Below are 23,196 nucleotides of genomic sequence, written 5' to 3'. Positions count from 1 at the left end.
GCCAAGCTAAACACTTGCAGAAAGGGATCTTGGTTGGTTCTTGTCGTTAACTTGCTGGGTGACCTTAGGTGAGTCCTTTGCCTGACTCTGTTTTCTCACTGGTATAATGAGTAGATGCCCATTTTGATCTCTTCTATCCCCTACAGTCTTTGATAATTTGATTAGAATCTAAAGAGAGAGAGAGCAACTATTGAACACTTACCACGTGTTTTATAGATGTACCTGCCATTCAGCTGTTTTACGTGGAAGGTGGACCAGAGGCCTCCCAAGAACTCTCTAGAATGGGCCCCCTTTTCAGTCTTATATCACTATCAAATAAGCAGACACAGTGAGGTGCAGCAGACAGTCTAGGGACACCCAGCTGGTCAGTAACAAGGGCAAGATTCGAAGCCACTCACTAAGCCCCCAAGCACAGACAGAACAGCGTATTTACATGCCTGGCATCCCACTGCAGAGGCTGGGCCACTGCCACTGTGTGTGGAGAGCTCACAGCCTAAAGGCCGCCAGGAACACGGATCTGAAAAGACTAGAGGTTGTCCTGAACAGCTCGGCGGGAGAGCTGCCTGTGCTGTGGCCCCATGACAGAGGGCACACAGAGCACCCGGCATGTGGTGTGTACGGCTGAAGGACGGACAGCTTCATTTCACTTCGTCTGAGGCATCACTATTCATTTTAAGTTCACTTCAGCCCCTGGAGAGCTTCTCTAAAGGACACATTGTTGTCATCATCGCCATCATCGTTGTGTGAGGTGGGAACTCATGCCACAGTGCATGTGTGGAGGCTGGGGGACAACTTTGTGGAGCTGAGTCTTTCCTTCTACCTGTATATAGATTCTGGGCATCTAATCCATGTCGCCAGGCCTGCTCGGCAATTGTGTTTACCTCCTGAACCGTCTCTATTGGCCTGGAGAGTTTTTAAAAATGCTCGGAACAACTTGGGTACAACAATCTCCTTGTTCAACTGGATAGTTATGAAATCTTAATACAGATAATTCCTTTTCTTTCCCCCTCCTCTTCCTTCTCTTTCTCTCTCCCTCCCTCCTTCTCTCCCTTTTTCTTTCCCTCCCTCCCTCCCTGTCTTTGTTCTTTTCCTCTTTTTGAGACAGGGTTCATCACACAGCTAGCTCTTCTAGTATTTGCTTGTTGCCCATACTAGCCCTCAGATGCCCAGCCATTCTATTGCCTCGACCTCCCAAGTACTGGGATTACAGGTGCAAGTCACCATACCCAGTGCAGATTGCTTATTTCTATAATTAATGTCCAAATTTAGATGGCCTTTACATATGAAGTCCATACCGTATTTTAATGACTTAATGAGGGAAACAGAGTTTAAAAAGACTCACTAATAATTATTTTTGATACGTTGAAATGAAAATATTTTAGATAATAAAACATTGTTAAACTAACTTTTGTCTGTTTGATCAAGGTAGCATTATTAGTTTGGAGTTTCAGTATGAGTTCACTTTACTTCAGAAGCCTTACATTTTCCATTCAGCCATGCTACCTATGAAAGACTTGAGGATGCACAGAAGTCTCTATGTACTTGACTGACAGAGAGACGTGAGTGTCAAAGGCTCAAAGGCTTCCAAACCCAAAGCACTTCAGTCTCTCAGGTCAAAGAAATACGACTTTGCATGTGTGTGTGTGTGTGTGTGTGTGTGTATGTAAGTGTGCGTGTGTGTGGTACATGAACATGCATGTATGGTGTATACACACACACATGATTGTGCAGAGGCAAATAGTTGGCTTTGGTGTCCCATTGTTTCACTCTGTCCCTTATTTTCTTGAGGCGGGGACTGTCACTGATGACCGATAAACCCGAGCGATACCCCTGCCTACCCCTAACTGCCACAATGCTAATGTCACAGGTGTGTGACCATGCCTGGCCCTTTACAGGGGATTGAACCCAGGTCCTCATGCTTAGGTAACAAGCACCCTTACAAGTCGATCCACCTCTCCAGCACAAGAATGCAGCTTTTAAAAGCATCCTTGTCACTATAGCGCACAACAGAAGATGTTCACCTGCTTGGCTCTTTCATGCCTTCCTGAATTCTAATTTTTTTCTCCTTTCCTTTCTGCCAGCGAGTCCAGGCAGATGAAGAGGGCAGTTCAGAACCTCTACAGTAGGGTCTTCACAGTTCAATAGGGTTTGGGTCTCCCCTGCCCCAGTGAGAGACAGTGAGAATATATGAGCTGGATTCTTCTCAACGTTGAGAAACAAGCCTGTTGCCTGTTTGGCAATGTAGGCAACAAGCCCATTAATATTTGCTGAACTCAGCTTCATGCCGGGAGCTGGGGCGGGTGTGAAGGCGATGAGAGGAAATGGAATGATCTACAAAGTAAAAGCAGCACACTTCCAGAGCAGCAATTCCTCGGTGTCATGGCCTCTGCTCTCAAGACATTCTGTTTTCATGATTTAGAAGAGGGACCTTGGAAACAAACAAACAGTGATTTAGATCACTGCTGCCAATCACCAGCTATGGGACCTGGCTATAACCTGGTGCTGGGCACAATACACAATGCGCATGGGATTGCTCTGGGAGTGAAGTCTGTGGAATGTGGAGGACTTGGCACATGGCAGCCACCTCACCCTTCACCCTGAGGCTCCATCCTCACTTCTCTAGTTCAGTCCAAGTGGATTTGAGAGCGCAGAGGACCAATAATTATATATTCTGTTCTTGGCATCGTGGTGACCATGAAGCCTCTCAGCCTTTGTCTTTGCACAGGAACAACCGACCTCTCCCCAAAGCCCCATGCTCTCCCTCTTCCTCCCCCTCTTTCTCCTTAACCTCATTAGAGCTGCCGCTCCTTCACAACTTAGCTGCTGGTTTCCCTGACTCTGCAAACGTGGCATCCTCTATTCCTGAAGAGGAGATGTGGGCTCTGGTTGCCATAGTAACAAGAGTTTCTCTATATGAAAAGGCTCCCTTCTTGGCCTCCAGGTCTGCTCAGCTTGCACCTTCTTTGCAGCTACCAGACTATACGATGAGATACCACTTCACAGAAAGTAAAGAGCGCTCGAGATAAAATCCCCAAGGAGTGAGAGGGAGACCTTGCCTCTAAGAGAGCCCAGCAGCCAGGAACACTGCCTTTTCCTTTGCCTCATACCTTTGATCTCCCACTAAGGAATCAGACTAGAGTAGTAGAGGAAGTCCAGGTCCCTTCCTAGAGTCTCGCTCACTGGGAGATCTTAGACCGAGTCTGTCTAAGTGGGGGAGGACCATCTGTTCTAGCAGATGTTACACAGCAGATTGGAATCATGCACGAGTGGGTTCAAGCCTCAGCCTTGGAGCTAGGGATGTAGTTGTATCAAGTGAGGACATGACCACCTGCTCCAAGATATGGTTGAGGGAAGGTTTTTACTGTAGATATGAGGGAGAGTACAGACAGAGGCATCTGGAAGAGTCCAGAGCAGGGCGAGAATCTAAGACTAAACATGACCAGTAGGCTGAATCAGGCCATGAGAGGAGAGAGGAGAATGAGAGAGGAAGGGAAGAGAGAGCAAAGAGGAGAAAGGGCCAAGAGAGAGGACCAGGAGCCAAGAGACCACAAGGCCGATATGGCAGGGTTATATAGGAGTGAGAAGCTGGGGGAAGGGAAGTCCATGAACTGGAGAAGTTTAGGATAGGAGCCAGGGTGCATGGCTTCTATAGCAGGAATATGAGCTCTGTAGCTCTGTAGCTGGCTCTGTAATAGGAGTGCTGAAGGAGCCTGGAGGCCAGCACATGCTTTGGATGCTAGGCACCACAGTTATTCACTTGTGCCATTTCTTTTGACTGGACAGTAGTTCAGTCGGGAGAGTCATTGCTTGGCATTCGTGAGACCCTGGGTTCCATTGCCACCATCACACAAACAGATGTGGTGGTGCACACCTCAGGGGGAGAGGAAGGTGACAAGTTCAAGGTCATCCTTAAGTACATTGTGAGTTAGAGGCCAGCTTAGGGTGCATGAGGCCTGGTCTCAAAAAACAATAATATTTATTTTCAAATATTCATTTTTCCTTCCAATGGAGTGATCTCAGGCAAATCTCTTCACATACTGCCTCCTCGTGTGTGTAAAAACCTCACAGAGCTGATGCAAGGTCACAAGAAGAGCCCGTTCTGGGAACTGGCTCAGTCAGTACCCAAGAAGGCCTTGTTGAATTGACCAGTACAAATATATATGTGATAGATGCGTGTATGCACATATGTCTGGTGGGTGGGGAAACCCTAAATATACAGGATGTCCCCCTTTACTTATAGTAGCAACAGCATAGAAAATGGCTGGTGGTAGGTGATTCCTTGATGAAACTCAAGATGTTGGAAACCATCCCTTCATGTGTGTATCTTAGAAAAAAACATCCTGAGTGTTTTCATGCTGATGTATGCAAAAGATGTTCATTGTTAGCAGAAGAAAGTGAGAAGCAATCTAATAACCTACAAGCTGTAAGCATAGTGTGTTGTATGCAGACTCAATAACCTAACTGTGAATGAAGCAGTTCATTGGCACATCTTCAGAACACAGGGTGGAAGTTTAGGACCGTGTGTCCCATAGCAAGTCACACATACTACCTACACCCTATGCACTCTTGATCTTGGCTGATCATAGAAGCTAAGCAGGGTGAGACCTGGTTAGTACTTGGGTGGGAGAACGCCATCTATATACAATTCAGTTCATATCCTAATACTGTCCTCTGTGCAAGGATGAATTTTTGTGTAATAAAAATACAAAAGCCTGGAATAAAAGATGCACACACCATGCTGGTTGTGGACGGTGGTTGCTCTGGGTGGCAAAGACAAGGGAGTCTTTTGATAATATCTGTATGCTTTTCCATTCTAATTAATAATGTCCTTACAAGATCTGGGCAACTGTAGCTTAAATCTGAAGGATAAGGATGATGTTGGCTTGTTTAAAACACCCACAGTACACTTGTATGTTTGTGATAGTTATGAAAACACTTCTGGAAGATTCTGTAATAGAGTAGTAACGAGATCCATCTTTGAGGGCCATCAAGATGGCTCAGTCGGTAAGGCACTTGCTGCCAAGCTTGGCGGCCAGAGTTCTAGCTCCAGCAGCCATGTGGTGGAAAGAGGGAATGAACTCTCGGAAACTGTCCTCTTACTGCTGCACGGAAACTGCGGCATGAATACGAAATAAGTAAGAACTTTCTTTGAAGGTAGCATTATTGGCATTTTCTGAACTTTCAAAATTCTGTAACATTTATTATGTGCGATTGTAGTGAAAAAAGAAAAAGCATTGATGAATGCACAAGTGGGAGGCCCCGGAAGTGGGAGGCCCCGGAAGTGGGAGGCCCCGGAAGTCACCAGAGCCACGGTGATGTGTGCCAAATGGTTTTTTGCCCTTTCTTGGTTGGAAACCATGGTTTTCACTCTCTGTAATGGTTTTCAGAGATAAATTTATTGGTAAAGAGATAGGATTTAAGAGATGAAGGAACTTTCTGAAACAGTAGAGCTCCTAAGAGGCTGAACAAGGATCTGAGCCTGACTGGGAATATTCTGGACTCCTTCAATTATCACTCAGTCACCTCAGGGTGACTCACACAAACCCTGGTTACCTTCGTGATGGATGGAAGAGCCTTAAGGATTACTTCACTCCACCAGTGCTTCCCGAGCCAAACCTAGGCCAGCCATTCTTCTGTAAGGAAGTGGAGGTGTGGGACCCTGGCATCATCCAGCCTGAAGGCCCAGATGTCAAGAATTCTCTCTGCAGGATGTAGATGGTGGCAGAGAAGGGAACGATGGACCAGGAGGGCAAGGACTGCTCTGTCGAGGCAAGGTAGCCAGCAAATCCAGGAAGATCTTGGTTTTGTTTTCTCGGTTCTAAGAATTACAGCCAGGGTTTAGCATATGCTGGGTAAGTAAGGGCTCTGCTTGGAACCACATCCTCAGCCCATTGTTCTTTTGGTGTTTTGTTTTTTTTAACAGACTGACCTTAAACTTTGCTGTGTAGTACAGGTAGGCCTTGCACGTACCGTCCTCCAACCTCAGCCTAAGGTTATTCATGTGCACATCCATGCTTGGCTGGAGTTAGGAAGGCTGGAGGAGACGTCAGTGACCTTCAGGAAGAAGATTTCTACTGGTCTGGTGAACGATATCCACATGTACAAGAATGCCCCTTCTGCTGAGTGCTTGAAATACTTATGCCACATGAGGGAATTCTAGGAAACCCATCTCAGGGCTTAGAGAGATGTCTGCCGAGAAGAACTGACTGATCCTCCAGGGGACCCAGGTTTGATTCCCAGCACCCTCATGGCAATTAGCAACCACCTGTAATTCTAGTTCCAGGGGCTCTGATGCACTTTTTGGCATCCATGGGCAGTGCACACGTGGTGCACAGACGTACATGAAGGCAAAACACACATAGATAAATTTCAAATAAAAATCCATCCCATTTCAGTGACAAAGAGGCTCAGAGAAATTAAGTTACCAGCCTCAGGTCACATGGCTTGGAGACAACAGAATGAGAATTAGATCCAGGTTTGCTCTCCAGATCCCATGCCTTTCAATATATCAGGTGTCCTCAATAGAAGAGAGGAGGTAGAAGCCGCAAGCTGGGCGGGAGATGCTGTGAGCAAAGACCTGGGGATAGCATGGGACCCGTGTGTTCAGCTGAGGAGCTGTCTAGAGCTTGACTGTCGCTGTGAAGGCAGAGCTGGCTTCTGTAGGCTGGAAGGGGCAGAGGTCGAAACTGCTGGGCCGAGTATCACCTCTGGGGCCTGTCCCCACCCACTGGCTTGACTGGCGGTCGGGGGCTACAGTGAGGCCTTCCGGGGATGCTGGGGCAGCAGTTTCTGGGCAAACTGAACAGTCTCTGTGCTGTGGGGCCAGGTTGGGGGCCAAGGGTGATGACAAGACCTTTCTAAGATAGCTGAACTCTCCTGGGAGAAAGCTACCTTGATGAGTGTCCAGAAGCCACTACAAGTCATCTCTCCTCAGGAGGAAACACAGGCATCTCTCCTGTGTCCATGGACTCCATAATCCTGCCGTCCTCTTCTCTTCCACCACCTGGCTTTCAGTGAAGTCAGGAGTAAAGCCAGATTCAAAGAGGAGCTAGGGATGAACTGAGGGTCCACAGCCTGCTGCTTCATGACGACCATGCGTCCTTAATGGTTGAGGTGGTTCAGGGTCCAGCTAGGCCTAGGAATGGAGGTGGATCTGACTGCCCACCACGAACCCCTGCTTTATATGTATAGTAATGTGCTCATTCATCTATGTTTGAGACCCACGGAATCTCAGGTTACAACTGAGAGAGTTGAGGCTCAACAGCAAAGATAACAGTTACTAAGCAACACGTCCAGGATTAGATGGCCGGCGTCTCTGTATCCAAGCCTGCACTCTGAACTACCTGGCCATATGGTTCTCCTACACAACACCCTGTAAGCCACATTTTGGATGCCTCTGTGACAGCTCCAAATCTTTCTAGTTATTAGATCTTTAAACTCTTCCACCAGGAGGTGTGGGTTGCTCGTTTTTCTATGGATTTCTTTTTCTTAGCCTGTGTCAGTCTGTCCTGGTAGAGTTCACAGATGACTGTGATCATTTAAAAAAAAAGTACGTTTTGGCGTTTGAAACAAAGCACTTTGAGAGAAATAAAGATGAGAAAGAATGATACCTTAAAGACAGGTGCTCTCAAGAACGAGGACGTCATAGAACAGAAGTCCCATCTCTGCCTGACGACCCACGCTAGCTAACATGTACCTTTTCAGAGAGTGAGTGAGTAAGATGTCGTTGTGTAGAACAGTGGCCTGCCACTCCTACTGCCCTCCACCCCCATCCACACGCACACCTTCCTTTCTACCATCAGTGAGATGGTACAACAGGGAACCCATAGGCTTTCTGGAAAAATATTCAAATCTCGGCTTTAGTGCTGAGGGTGCAATGCTGCCTTCTTGGCCTCTGAATGTCATTGGTCAATACAGCTCCTTCATACAAAGTCCGTAAGTCTTCAACACGGGCCTGAGAGTGACTTGGTGGAATGTTTGTCAAGGCCAAAGTGTAAGATCTACTCGGGAACTTCTGAAAAGCAGCCATGCCAGGCTCTGGACATCACTATCCACTGTGTGGGATGATGGTCTGCCCCAGCTGGATGGCCACCTGCCTGCTCACCCCCAGCTTCCTCTTTTGGTATATTCTTTAGGTTTTGTTGTTTTGTTTTGTTTTGTTTTTGTTGGGTGGTTGTTTGGTTGGTTTTGGTTTCAGTTTTTCTAGATAGGGTTTCTCTGTGTAGCTCTGGCTATCTGGAACTCACTCTTTAGAGCCTTCAGCCTCTACCTCCAGAGGGCTGGAATTAAAGATGCAGAACAGCACACACAACTATGATTTAGTTTTTGAACTCTGGAGTCCTTGGCGAGAGAAGTCAGCTCCACAGCTTGAGAAGATCTAAAGAGGCAGGCTGAGATGGGTTCAAATCCCTTGCTTTCTATTTTTGACCCTCAGGAGGTTTTGTCAACCTAACATCTGAGGGGTGTCAGGCAGTAAAAGAGAGCATAGTCACCCAGGGTCTGCCTTAGTAACCATCCTGGGACATTCTTACATGCCCATACTGCAAATCTGAGGCTCTAGAAATTGTTCCGTAACTGTTGATGGTGAGACCTGATCTAGGGAGCCATTTGCAATCTCTATTTATCTCTGAGGAGTGAGGAATCCTGCATTTTACTGCTGAGGTGTGAATGTAAGTGGTTCCAGTGGCTTGCCTGCCTCCTTCTGAGACATTGCATCATGGACAATATATGTATCATGTCGACTTTTAAAAATTCAAGCCAAGTGTGGAAAGGGCCACCCTTACTCACTGCTGGTGGGGGTATAAACTAGCATAGCCACTATGAAAATCAGTAGGGAGGTTCCTAAAAAAATAAATCAATCAAAATAGAACTGCAATACTCCCAGGAACACACCGAAGGGACTCTCTCCCATTGCATAGACACCTGCACATTCTTCTCAGGAAACAGAAGCAGCCTCGCTGCCCGCCCACAGCTGAGTGGGTAATGGACACCCAGTGCACATATACGATGGAACTGTTACTCAGCTATTAAGAAGAATGAAATAATGAAATTTTCAGAAAAAGCGGGAGAACTAGAACAGACTATGTTCAGTGAGGCGACCAGGTCAGAGTGAGACCACACATGTTTTCTCTCATACATAGAGCCTGCCCTTTAATATTTGTATATTAATAATGTTGTACGTAAACTCAAAGTTGTGAGATAGATAAAGACCCTATGAGACTAGAGAGAAGACCACTAGAGGGGAACGAGGGATCCAAAGGGTGAGGCCAAACACGTGACACACAAGAAGAGAGAAAGCTATTGATGGAGGCATGAGGGGCTGGGGGAGAATCAAGAAACAACAAACTACTTTTTAAAAACCATAATGAGGGGCTAGAGAGATGGCTCCGTGTTCAGAAAACTTGCTATTCTTTAAGAGTATTTGGGTTTAGGTTCCAGCACTCACATGGCAGCTCAGAACCATCTATAGCTCCGGTTTTGGAAAACCTGGAGACCTCTCCAGGCCCCAAGAAGAGTCACACACATGCACATACACACATTCAGACAAATGTTCTTACACATAAAATAAAAATCAGTAAAATTTTTTTCAAATGCCATAGTGAAAGGTATTTTGAAGTTAACAAAAAGAATGTAACAAGCCAGGTGTGGTGGCGCACACCTTTAATCCCAGCACTTGGGAGGCAGAGGCAAGTGTATCTCTATGAGTTCAAGGCCAGCCTGGTCTACAGAGTGAGTTCAAGGACAACAACGGCTGTTACACAGAGAAACCATGGTGGGGGGAGTTTGTAAATATTATTCTAACACACAGAAATGCCATAATTACCCATTCTTGTTCTTTTATCTTTTTGGTTTGTGCATGTGTGTGATATTTTTACCATTAAAAATAAATACTGGAATCTTAACTCCAGTTACCCCAGAATATGACCTTATTTAAAAATAAAGTGTTTAAGCTGACAGTAGTGGCGCATACCTTTAATCCCAGCACTTGTGAAGCAGAGGCAGGTGGATCTCTGTGAGTTCAAGGCCAGCCTGACCTCCACAAGATGTTCCAGGATAACCAAAGTGTTATACAGAGAAACCCTGTCTTGAGAAATACCCAATTAAATAAATAAACAAATAAATAAGTAAAATAAAGTGTTTATAGAGTTCATCAAGTAAAAATGAGGTCCATGAGGCAGTTGCTAGTCTAAGATTACTGATGTCTTCGTAAAAACCACTCAGATGTAGTGTCTAGGGAAAAAGCTATGTTAGGGTTAAGTCAGAGACTGGAGTGGTGTTTTTCCTTTTTTTTTGTTTTCTGAGACAGAGTCTCCTATAGCCCAAGCTGGCCTTGAACTCAATGTAACTGAGAATGGCCTTGAACTCTTAGTCGCCCAACCTCAATCTCCCAAGTGCTAGGACCACAGTGTCCACCACCACATCTGGTCTACACAGCACTGTGTATTGAACCTAAGACTTATTACACGCAAGGAAAGTAGTTTACCAACGGAGCTACATTCCCAGACCCGCGGTGATGTTCCTGCAAGTCAAAGGAACACCCTAGATGGGACACAAACCTGCAGAAGCAAGGCGATGGGGACAGATGCCCCCTCATAGCCCTCTGTAAGAACCCCAGTGGCTGACATCGTGACCCTGGTCTTAATTCAAACCTCCAGCGCTGTGTGAAAACAGATGTCTCTTATTGGGGCTACCTAGTCTTTGGGACTGTGCCACTTAACGCCAGGACAGTAAATCACCTACCCTTACACTCATATCTAAACAGAAATTCAGCAGCAGCTTGGTGGGAGGAGCCTAGAATTCTAGAGAATTCTAGGAGGGAGGAGAGGAACCAGCAAGAGGGAGGGACGTAACCTTTATTTCCAGATACTTGTAGAGCTATAAGCCAGCAGCAAGTCCTTCTAAAGCCAGAGTTTTGTGGCTATGTTGATATCGCTAGAGCTAAAACAGTCTCATATATGTTGGTAACTAAATATTATCTACAGAAGCATATAGGGAGCCACAGGGTCTGTCACAGCCCAGAGCTGAGGGGCTGACCTACTGACTACACTCATTTTACCTGAGAGGGCTGGGATTTTCCAGATTCACAGCAGAAGGGCTAGAGCTTAGCTTGAAGACCCCAGACTCCACGTACAAACAGCCGCTCCGCAGAAGCTGCTGAAAACCTGCCTCAGGCCTACTTCTCTGCGCCCCCACCTACGTGCTGAGGGGCCAAAATGTCCTCCATGCTTCTGGGAATGAAAAGGTCCCTTCTTCAAGGACCGAGTGGGCTGTGTGAAGGGGCTAGGTGAGAGACTTCTGCTCTCTGCGCTCTTTTTCAATGTGGTTGTTACAACTTTTTTTACAATAAGGATGACTAATGTTTACATTGTTTCTGAACGTTCACTAGAGTTGGGTGGGAGCCGTGAGAGTAGTCAGAAGAGGCCAGCTACTGTAGCCGTCTTGGGCAGTAAGACTGGGATCCTTTCCACAGCCTCGTTTCTCTGTTATTAAAAGGTTCTTTGGACCAGCTGGAGTCTGGCTGAAGGAGCAGAGGGCACCCTCGTTTACCAACTGCAAATTGTGCTTCTATCCCTCATGACATAGCCCCTTCCCCACCCTCCCCCCATTTGCCTTTACCCACTACTGCTCCCACCAGTTAGTGAAACTTTCCCACAGCAGACTTAGCTCAGAAGACAGTTTAAGATAAGAGATTAAAGGGCACTGAATTGCATAATAATCGAATTACACCCTTTCTAACTGTCCAATCCTTCCAAAATATCTGAAGCGGTCGAGATGCATCAGCTTACTGCCGAGCCTGACAACCTGAGCTGGATCCTCAGAACCCACATGGTGGGAGGAGAGAACCGACTGCTGCAAGCTGTTCTCTGACCTCTCTACATAGATTGTGGTGCGAGAGCACACATGCACATGTGAATACAAAGCCACATGCACACGCATGCACACACACAAAGTCCCAGCAGAGCATTGCCAGCCTTTGACTCCTACCGCCTTCTAAGTGGAAGAGGGCCCGCTCAGGCTTGGTGGCAGGCTCTTTACTGATCCCTTTGTTTGCTCCTTCAGTGTTTTGCTGCATATGTATAAATATATTGTATATGTTAAACCCTGATTTCCCACTCCCCCCGCCCCCGCTCGGGTCGATTCCAAACCCCAGGTTCTGTGATCCTTGCTAACCTCTCTGACCCTGTCTCCTCTCCCTCACATCCCTGGGATCTCTCCTTTCACATCCATCAAGAGCAATCACTAGACTAACCAGATAAGGGACATTTCACAGAACAACTGTTCTGTGTGCTTCAAGGAGAGCAATGTCATGAAAGAGAAAGAAGAAGCTGGTAAATCATCTAGGTGGGAGAGAATAGACACGAGAGCCTCACACGGAACATGGAGCAGAATTTTCTTCTGGATATTACTGGACTGACGGCACCATCTGAGTAAAGTCTGGAGAAGAGTAATGTTACATCCATGTTCATTTCCTGGCTTTTGGAAAGTGCACTGTCATTATGTAAGAGAATGACTTCTTCCCACTCCCCAAATCTAAAGTGTTCAACCCTAAATGGAACAGTCTATACACACACACACACACACACACAGCGGTCAAGGGTCAGGAGAGATCTTGGAAGAGGAAGGAGAAGAACATGGAAGAGCTCAAGGATGGGAAAGGGTGCTCTGCAATGCTGTCTCTGAACGTGACATAGCTGTTGCCACAGCGACAGTTCTTAACTCGGTTTATGTGCACAGTTACATACACAGTAGCTATAGACACAGCATATGTAGTCACAAACTCAAGATGAAGCCAGCCAAAACACCAATACAGATGGGAAAGGTGCCCCAGGCCCTCACCCTTGCTGGCAACCGATGGCTTTTACAAGACAGGAAATTGTTCTTCTAGGATGTGGCTGCTGTACCTTCCCCATGCATCACTGGAGGACCCGACACCCATGCACATACGAGCAGCACTAATTGAACTTATTGGGCTATAAAAAGGGGGCATAAAGTTGGGAGGAAGAGGTATGGGGGAAACGGAGTTGGAGGAGAGACTGGAGGGATATGTGATCATATTTCATTGTATACAGGTATGAAGTTCTCACAGACAAAAAGACCCCAGTGCTGGCCATGATGGTACATGAATGTAGATCTAGCTACTTGGGAAACTGAGGCAGGAGGATTACTTGAGCCCAACCAGGGCAACATAGTAAGATTCTGTGACTCTGTCTCAAAAATAAAACAAAATAGCAATACAACCTAAGAAACAGAACTAAAACATATTGGAGTATTTAGAGGGAAAGAGAAAGAACGTCCACAACCTGCTCTCAGGCCGTTAGGAAAATGGTAACGGGTAACAGAAAACTGACTTTAAGAGCAAATGAGAGGCACTTAATGGCTGGGAGTCTGGGTGAAGGGTTCATGGGAAGTTTTGTGTTATTAATGAAACTTTTCAGTAAGTTTCAAATTAAATGGCTATGATAAAATTTATAAGATAGAAGAAGAGAGTAAGGAAGAGAGAAGGTAGGAAGGGACGGAGGGAGAGAATGGAAAAAAAATAAGTTAAAAAGTGTAACATGAGGTCTGGCTTGTTGGGATTATATCCTGCCCTGTTCCCACAGCCGGTAAACCCCCAAAGAAAATCACACAGAGAGCCTGCATTAATTATAAACTGATTGGCTCATTAGCTCTGGCTTTGTATTAGCTCTTATCACTTATATTAACCCATTATTCTTATCTATGTTAGCCACATGGCTTGGTACCTTTCTTATCCGAGCAGCTCACATCCTGCTTCTTCAGTGGTCTGGGCTGGGCTAAGAATAATTGGGTTAATATAAGCTACAAGAGCTAATAAGTAGCCTGAGCTAATGGGCCAATCAGTTTTATAAACTTATGGAGATCTTTGTGGGATTTTCTCTGGGACTAAATGGCTGGGGGACTGGGTGGGACAGAAAACCCCAACAAGCTGGCCCTCATGTTAGAAAAAAGTAGCCAGAACTCAGGGGCTGAGTTAGCTGGTAGATGGACCAGGTAGAGGGGCTGCCCAAGACAGCTCCTCTCTTCACCCAGCTGGCCAGCAAGTTGAAACTGAGGGTTACCTGTGTTCAAGTGAGACCAGGTTGGACCAGAGCATCCCCTAGCTATTCTGGCGTGAGGATGGGGAGCTGAGCATGAGCCAGGCTCATAGGTAATGTGAGAAGAGGCCTGGGGTGGAAACTGGGAGCCTGCAGAGTTGCCTTCTCGCCCTGACCTTGGACACCTCTCTTCCCATTCTGGGGTTCACTTTCCTCCTCAGGTCACTCTGGGTTTCCTCCCGCTTAGACGTCATTGTATGTCCAGAGTCTCGTCTGGACAGAAGACGCTTCTCCAAGGAACTTAACTCTCATGTCCAGAAAGGACACAGAGAAGGCTAGAGTGATGAGCAGGGTAGGAACTAGGTCTCTGGCAGCTCAGTAATGCACTCTTACCTCTGCCCTGACCCCCAGTCAGCCCCAGGCACCCCTCCAGAAAGAGGTAAACACCCTAGCCGAAAGCATATTGTCTGCAGAGAAAACCCTTCCCCCTAACCCCATTGAGGAAGCAGCACCTGGTGGGGGTGAGCTGGTGACCAGGTCTGTCGGGACCTGAGGGCTCTTTGGTATCACTCTGTTCTATAATGGGGGCAGACCTCTGCTCAGCTTTGTCCCCAGTTCTGAAGACACAGCAACTTCTCCCTGACCTAGACAGTGACAGGTGACTCCTAACTGAGCTCTGAGTCTTCTCCTCTCCAGCCTGGCCCCACTCCTGAGCAACCACACATGCCTTCAGTCCCAAACAGGCCCTTTGGGCATCTGGCGGCACTGTCTGAAGTCATCAGTCAGGCCAAGATTGTGAGAGTGGCCTGAAGACGTGGAAGCTAGATCTTGTACGACTGCCTCATCATGAAGACTTGTGGAGACCCAGGAGCTGGGTCTCTTGCAGAGGAAAGCAAGAGGTTTCTTCCCCAGGGTGAAGACCCTGTCCCCAAGCTCTCCGGTGTGCCAGGCCCAGCCCCACAGCTTGCTCAACAGTGGATCAGCTTCTGTGACTACTGGCGTTTGTCAGGTGTTTCATGCAGGAGGCTGTCCGGCTACCGAACCTACAACATGGCGGGAGGAAACGTGGGCCTTGCTTTGTTCCTCCTCTGCTGCCCCATGCCTCAGCCACATGGCTCCCTGCCAAAGGAGCTGTGGGGCCCTCATAGCATCCAAGGACGGCTAACAGTTTTCTCAGTGTGTCACAGTTAACATTTTTCACTATCTGGGTTGGCTGGCTAGCGAACCCCAGGGATCCATACGCCTCTGCCTCCCCTGCACTGGGATTACAACTGCATATCACCATGCCAGGTTTTTGTTTTCTAACATTGGTTCTGGGGGTCAAATGCAAATCTCCATGCTTACAAGGCAAACACCTTATCCACCGAGCCATCTCCCCAGTACCAGACACAATTTTTTCCCTTAAATTTAGCATTAGCCACTACTGAGACAAATTGCATGATCTTCTGAGCCTCAGTTTCCCTGCCTCTAAAATGGGGGTGGCTGCCCCAGAATTGTGAGGTTAGGATATCATAAACACCTAAGCTGAGGCTTAGGAAATGAATGTTGCTAGCTATGGGTGGGAGCTATAGTTCATTGGCTGGCATCTGTGGCCACAATAGGCAAGGCTGAGCTGGTATATTTCCCCACCTTCTTCATAATGAGATGACTTTTGTATCTTGTATCTTAATACAGCACAAGGTTCAATGTAGAATAAATTTGCTGAGATGGAACTTCCTGCCAGGCAAGCTTCCCCTTGGCTCCCGGTGCCTCCTGAGCTCTACTTTTCTGCCTGGTCCTGATGTTCATCTTCACTACCAGGCAAACTCTCTTAAGGGGAGCCATGGCTTAGTAAAACAGTCACACCATGTCTCCTGTACTGCTAAAGGGCTTCCGGAACCACGGGACCACAGGGCGCCTCCAGGCAGCCCCTGGGCTCAATGGTAAGCAAGCCAAAGAGACAGTATCATTTGGGGAAGGAACTTCAGCGCTTGATAGAGTGCCAATAAGGCCTCTTACTTAAGGAGAAAAGGCCCTGGGCTGCTCGGGTCCTGGCACTCACTAGCTATAGATTTTGCTAAGCCTCCATTTCTGCATCTATAAGAGAGAATTGCCTTCTGGGTAAATGAGCTCACAGTGCCGATGGCACCAGCTTAATGACCAAGTCCTCTGTACTTGTACAAGGTTAATCACCTTCGGCCGCATGTGACACATTTCTAATATAACAATTATGAACACCTCACTTTGCTCAGGAACTTTGGGTGTATTATCTAAGCTGGCTTGACCACCTAAGCATGCCGGGAATTGCTATCTGTAGCCTGCAGGCCTACAAACAACCCTGGGATCTTACAGAGCTGGGATTGGAAAAAGCCTGTCTGACCCCAGGGTCCTGGCTGGAGTTGTGACACACTACATCCATCCTGAGGCTGGGGGTCTACTGGATCTCTGCGCTCTCAGCCTGTGATCTCCAGGGCTATACTTAGAGGACAAGGATTTTTAGATCCATCCTTAGTGCCCAATATGTTCATTTTCCAGGGAGGAAACCAGCACCAGAGAAAAGAAGGAACTTGCCAGAGTTCGTTAAGTCAAGAACTGGTTCCCAAAACCCAGCCTGACTTCACTCCTTCAAAGGCTCCCCATCTTTCCCAGGTCATAGGGAATCCAATTCCCAGAGTCGATTGGGAGGGGACAGCTCAGCTGCACAAGGACCCGATTTCAATCCCCAGGCCTCATGCAAAGTAAGCTGAGTGTGGGGTACGTGTTTATAGTCCCAGTGTTGGGGAGAAAGACAGGCAGGTGCCCAGAACTAGCTGGCCGGTTACCCTAATCTCATTTGTGAGTTCCAGGCTAGCCAAAGATGCTTTCTTAACAAGGTTGATGGCTGGCTGCTGAGGAACTGTCTGGCTCTATATACACAAACCAGAGATGGGTCATGGGGCATGAGTTAGGGTGTCAGCCCTATTTTAAGGCTCACCAAAGAAATTCAGGAGCTTCTCAGAGTGCCCTGGGACTGCCTGTTATGGCACTCTTATATCCAGAATCTTCCAGGCAGCTGAGCAGTTTCCTCAGACTGAGTCTTGTCAAAGGGGCATAGGCCCAACCCCTCTGCCCTTTCTTTGATCACTGTTTCCAAAGTGCAAGTACACACCCAAAAGTTTGCACAATGGCTTTGTTGGCTGCCACCTCAACACTATCATCACCGAGTTGTTTCTCATGTAGCTTGTCATGGAGGACAGGGCCTCCTGAGGGACTAGTTGTAAACATCCCTGGCACCCGCAACCCTCCCTTTGGAGGAAAGAGAGTAGCAAAGCAGATGGCTGGCGTCTAGTATCTGGTGACATCTTTCTGTTTCCACGACATTTCTTTTTACTGATGGCACGTTCAGGTGCTTTCCAACGGCTTCCCCTGTGAGCCACGTGGATTCTCTTCTACGAATAAACACGAGTCCACTTTAAAACGTCCTTTAAGAAGGGTTAAGGGGTGGAGAGCTGTAGGATACTGGCGACCTGAAATGACAGCCTTCAAGGGCTCCTCAGTGCAAGCCTCGGACCGGGCACAGGCACTGAAATTTGTAGCTTCAGTCTGTGGTCCAGGCTTGGGCAAGGTGACCTGGTCTTTTAGCCTTTTAGACCTTCCAGCCCTGTCCTGATCAGTCCTGATCACCTTTTCTTCCTTCCTTCCTTCCTTCCTTCCTTCCTTCCTTCCTTCCTTCCTTCCTTCCTTCCTTCCTTCCTTCCTTCGTTTCTTCCTCTCTCTCTCTCTCTTTCTCTCTCTCTCTCGTATGTATATGAGTGTGTCACGGCACATACATGGAAGTCAGAGAACAAGTGTGAATCTATTCTCTCCTTCCACCATGTGGTTCCCAGGGCTCGAATTCGCGTCACCAGATTTGGCTGAACCATCTTACTGACCCCCACCAAAAGCTACTTATTCTTTTGGTCTCAGGGGAAAACTTGGTATTTTTTTAGTCTCAGAATCCAGCAGCCAGGGCCTGGCTTTCTCATGAACTTTCTTGTAAGGAATGAGGCTGGTATGGGCAGCAAAGAAGGCCTTGGCAAGCCCAGAACAAGCGTGGGAGCTATCGGCAGTGTATCTTGGGCCTCTCAGATGACTCCGAAACCATCTACAGCTAGCCAAATGTGCCAGCACTACCTTGTGGGATGGCCACTTGTTCCTTATCAGTTGTCACCTGTGGCCAGACGGCACGAGAAGCCAGATGATGGGGAAGTCTGTCCCGTGTCACTGATACATCTGTGAGCTGTAATGCAGGCAGGAAGATGGGACATGGAATGAAAGAGTGGACGGACACGTGAGTGGACGCATGACGGATTTTAGTCGCCCAGGTGAGGACACAGACATAGAAGATTAGGTTTGTGATCCATGTACTCAAAAACTGTGGGTCGAAGGACTGCCCAGTTGAAGGACAGAAAGACACAGCGTGACCATTTGCAGCACACAAGAATCATACCTCCTATTTTTGTAAAATGACAAAAGAGCCGACCTCAACTGAATCCACCAACAAGACAGATTCTCGCTGCTTGAGAAAGCCCCAACCTCCAGCAAATCCTTCCAATGAGGCTAGACCTTACATAGCATACCTGATTAAATAAGTAGAACCTTCTAGTATTTCTAGAGGAGCACAAAGTGAAAGCTGGGTCAATTTCTGTGCATTGGTATGTAAAAATCCCGTGTTTGTGATATTTGAGGACACGTGGTCCTCAGAACTCGTGCACATGATGGAGCAGCTGCTTTCAGTTCACAGTTTAATGTAAAAATTCAAGAGAATTTGATAATATCTGCCAACCTCATTAGAATATTTAGGAGAATCTATCAGTCACTTTGGTCGTGTCAGAGTTTTAGGTCTAAAAACTCCCTTTCTTGGGAAGAGTTTGTTCCCTGCTGTGAGGGGGACGGATTCGCGGGTCTGAGGGTTTAGCACACACAGAACACTTGCCTAGAACCTGCAAGAACTGGAGGTCAGTGAGGGATGTGTGTGAATATTTGAACCCCTCAATTCCTAAATTCAGTTTAGAATATTAAAGTTGGGCTGGTAAGACGGTTCAGTGGACAAAGGTGCTTACAGCCAAGCCTGCAACCTGAGGTCCATTCCCAAAACCCACATATCAGAAGGAGAAAGTCAATTTCTGAAAGCTGTTTTCTGACCTCCATGTGTGCTGTGTCATTCATTAATATACACACACACTATATAAATATATATATACAATTTTACCACATTTTTAGAGTTTGTTCTGTGATTTGCACTGATACATCTCAAATGGAAGTAACAGTGGCTGCCATATTGGAAAGCACAGAGCAGAGGGAATTAATTAGCTAGAATTAATTAGTAAGGGGCATTTATTATTTAAAGAAGTTGCTCTCTTCAGCCTAATTGATTCAGAGGCCCCTTGAAATGATCAAGCTTACAAATAAAACAAAATTTATATTTGCAAATAAGGAAAAATAGATTACTTTTTAAAAATTAAACCATTTCTATATGTGTGGCGCTTGGGGTGTCAAAATGGGCATCTTGAACACACTAGACAAACGCTCAACTGCTGAGTGGCATCTCCAGCCCAAAGTTCTAATATTTTAAAATAATACAAGCTGCCTTTTCAGGACACAAGAGACTTTGTCCACTAACCAGGAAAGTGGGGACCAGGGAAGGATGGGAGCTCAGGCCCTCGGGGAATCAGAAGCAACAATGGATGAAAACTAATTTCATAACCCTGTCTTCCCTCACGTCAGGGCTTCTACTTCACTATCTCAGTCTCCTTCCCTTGGATGACCGGGACCCTGCGGGGAAGTGGGCCAGGGTAACAGGGAACATCATCGTGAACCAGAGGGTCTGTTTCTCTAAGCCGTGGTCACCCAGTAACATCTAAGCCTTAGCGGGGACCAGCTAGACAGAGAAAGCTGTGTGGGACTGAGTAGGGAGATAGGCACCAGGCCTAAGTGAGGAGCAGAAGACAAGAGTCCTACGGCTCTTAGGAAAGCCAGCACGTACAACTACCAGCCCTTGACCCTCAGAATAGAACCAAGCAAGGCTTGGACTCTTCAGGCTTGGACCCGTTCCTGAGCAGAGAGCGCCAGAACCTCACCAGGCTTCACCCTTCTCTTCCAATTATTCTTGCTGTTCTTCATTTTCAACCTCTTTTCTCTTTTCTCTTAATGTCCTTTCCCCAGGCACATGTGGTCCACACAGATCCACCACCCCTGTAAGCATTTCCGTGCCCAGTCAGCAGGGCCTACCAGGTCAGGCAAAGGGGAAGGAACGTTCAAGCCCAGAGCGCAGTGTCTCAGCCCCCCTAACATCAGCAGGACAGACATGGGGATACCTTGGGGTGCAGTTTTCCTTACACTTCTAAAGTTCATCCTCTCAGGACGTTTCTCAGTGGGACATAGACCATTGGTGACTGATGAACGAACATTGCCCAAAGAGGGGACTATCCCTGCTCAGAGTGCTGGACAAGTCCAGAAGAAAATAACCACTTTTTAACCAGTTTGTCCTTATCCACTCCCTCATCACCCCTTTAACTAAGAAGGAAGGTGGTCTAGGCCTTAGGCGCCAGGAGCTTGGTTGGTCTCATTTCAATTGCCACAGATTGGTTTTTGCCCCCATTTATTTTTAATTTCCCTTTAATTACTGGTGAATGATAAGAGTTTCCCACTTACAACATAAGAGTTTTGAGTGTTTTGCTTTTTTTTTTTTTTTAACTAAACTTGTTTTGGTAATAATAAGAAAGTCAACTGACATCGACACAGGGACAGGAGGGAGCCTGGGGACATTGACACGGGGACGGAGGACAGGGGGGAGCCGGGGGTACTGATTCTGTGCAGGAGGCAGGCGCAGCACACACCGACGGAGACTCTCTGGACCGGCCTGCTGCCGAGGTCTTGCCTTCCCATGGGCATCACCCTGGACCCTTCTTCTCAGACCTAGGACCAGCCACCTCAGCCTCAGCACAAAGGGCTCCTGTATCCACCTGGCTCAGCCCCAGCCCTCACTCCTACTGGGAGGCAGTGGAAAGAGAGGGAGCTGGTTTGTTTGAAGCCGCTGTCTGGGTTATTAGCAGTCCTTTCGCTTTAGGACTTAATCCTGAGCCCGTACTGGGCCTCTTAGGAAGGGTAGGGATGGTGGCACTGACAGACAGGAAAAGGCAGGAGGCCTCTCACCAGCTGCAGTCAGCCTGGGCAGAGGGCAGTTGAGCCCCAAGAGTAAGCGCTTTGGGAATGGCTGGTCAAGAAAGGACAGCCAGACCCAGGCCCGTCCTGTGCAAGATGTGAAAGTCCCTCTTCCACAGTAAAATGACTTTCTCCCTAAGCCAATCTGACACCAAGAAGCTTAGAGAACATGGCCACAGATCCAGACAGAGAAGAGACAATTCTTTGGATGTCCCTGAGTGCTCACAACCTCTGAAGCCAGCCGACTAAGCATGCGGCTCTGCCTGGGCTCCCCTGCTGTAGGGCAGACCTGACTCCTTAGGCTCTAAGTCTGTTTCTATGTCATCTTCCTCCCCCAGATGTAAGTCCCAGCAAGTGCAGGAACTCCCGAGTCTCTGGACTGTTGCCTGTTCCAGTAACTCGGCCTCCATCCTCTACTGTACCTCACAGGCCTTTGCCCCCAAACCCTGGCCCAGGAGCCCAGAATACCTCAGCACTCGGAGGGTAACTTGGGACCTCAAGAGCCTTCCTGATCACTTGTGTCTCAAATTAATCCAAGAGGATGAGCTGAAGTCACCAAGAATGACAGTCTAAGGGTCCCCTGGGTCTCCCTGGGTTCTGCCTCCGGTCCTGGTGAGCCCTACCCTGGCGCTTAACACGGGGCTTAACTGATGTCAGTTGGTCCTGTTTCTCTAAAGAGTGGTTTCTTCCTTCCTGTGAGATGGTAAGAAGGCGTATGGGGGGACTTCCTGAGCCTACGGGTGGGTGGTGGTGTGCTCCCCTCCCCAGGCCTGGCCTAGGACCCTAGTCAGGCACAAAGCTCGTTCATCTCACTCCCAGGAGGCCTTTCAGGATGAGAGCACCATCCAGCCCATTCTGGTCCCTTAAGGGGTCCCTGTGTCATCTCAAACCCCAAGGTGTTGTCTTAACACCAGTTAAGGTCTTAACTTAAAGGCTCTACAAAGGTGGCCACAAGGAAACAGCTAGCAAGAGGTCAAACTCACAGGACCCAGGTCCTCTAGCATAAGTGGCAGGAGGTCACAGAGAGATCTACCTGAGAGAGCCGCCGTCAGCAGTCCAGCGATCCCAACGAAGAGCCACATGTCTGGTGCCATCTCCAGCTGCTACACACTCCTCCCTGTAGGAAGTGCCATCCTGGTGCGAGAGGCAGCAGTGCCTTGGTGGCCTCTCTCACCCGCGTTGCACTTTCTCTTCTTGTTCTCCTTTGTGCTTCTCTCTCTCTCTCTCTCTCTCTCTCTCTCTCTCTCTCTCTCTCTCTCTCTCTCCTACACACAGGCCCAGCCTGCTGTGAGTATCTTACACCTCTACTTTCTGCTTGTGGTTTTGGTCGTCAGGAAGCCAGGTCTGTTGTTACAAGAGGTGGGGTGGGGGAGCCCAGGCTGCCTGTCATAAGCCCACCAACCCAGGTTGACCCCCAAGAGTCCCAATTACATATCCAATGTGCACATCCTCAGGGGTCTTCCAAGAAAGACCAAGAGGCTGTGCCTTGTTGCCTTGAGATGAGAGACAGCTCCTTCCAGAGGTGTCCAGCAAAGAGTGCTAGTAGAAGAGGGAATTCATGGCCCCCTGCGCCCCGCCCACAGAATCCAGCTCTCATGGGGTCCCAAGGTTTGTGTTTTCCTTGGGGGTGTAGTGACGAAGATGCAGAAGGATAGTGTCTTAATGCACTTTTCACTTGTGTGTGTATGTGCTCATGCGTGCATGCATGTGTGTGTGCACTGCAAGTGTGTATGTGTGTGTATGTGCATTGCGAGTGTGTGTGCATTGTGTGTGTGTGTGCAAGATGTGTCTCGTGGCGGGCAGAGGAGCTGAAGCTAATGCTGGGAGTCTTCTTCAGTTGTTTCCCTTTTTATTTTTTGAGGTTGGGTCTCTCACTGAACACAGAGCTTGCAATTCCATTGGTCTCTCTAGCCAGTTTCTCCTGGAGGTCCCCATGTCTGCCTCCCAGGTTCTGGGCTTACAGGAGGCTGTCCTGACATGA

At 47.7% G+C, this 23,196-nt stretch overlaps 1 protein-coding gene across 1 annotated transcript in view; it reads right to left on the bottom strand.

Moving 5' to 3' along the window:
- Cd6 (CD6 molecule) overlaps positions 1-22,399 on the bottom strand; it is a 38,721-nt gene extending 16,322 nt beyond the window's left edge. Inside the window, exon 1 of the mRNA XM_057778864.1 lies at positions 22,249-22,399. Coding sequence (XP_057634847.1) covers positions 22,249-22,309 — 61 coding nt within the window. The 5' untranslated portion in view covers positions 22,310-22,399. The remainder of the gene's footprint in view (positions 1-22,248) is intronic.
- Positions 22,400-23,196: the final 797 nt, after the last annotated feature.

Source organism: Chionomys nivalis, chromosome 8 (assembly GCF_950005125.1).
Source record: "Chionomys nivalis chromosome 8, mChiNiv1.1, whole genome shotgun sequence".
NCBI lineage: Eukaryota > Metazoa > Chordata > Mammalia > Rodentia > Cricetidae > Chionomys > Chionomys nivalis.
The sequence above is the reverse complement of the archived record's forward strand: the minus strand, read 5'-3'. Positions and strand labels throughout refer to the sequence as shown.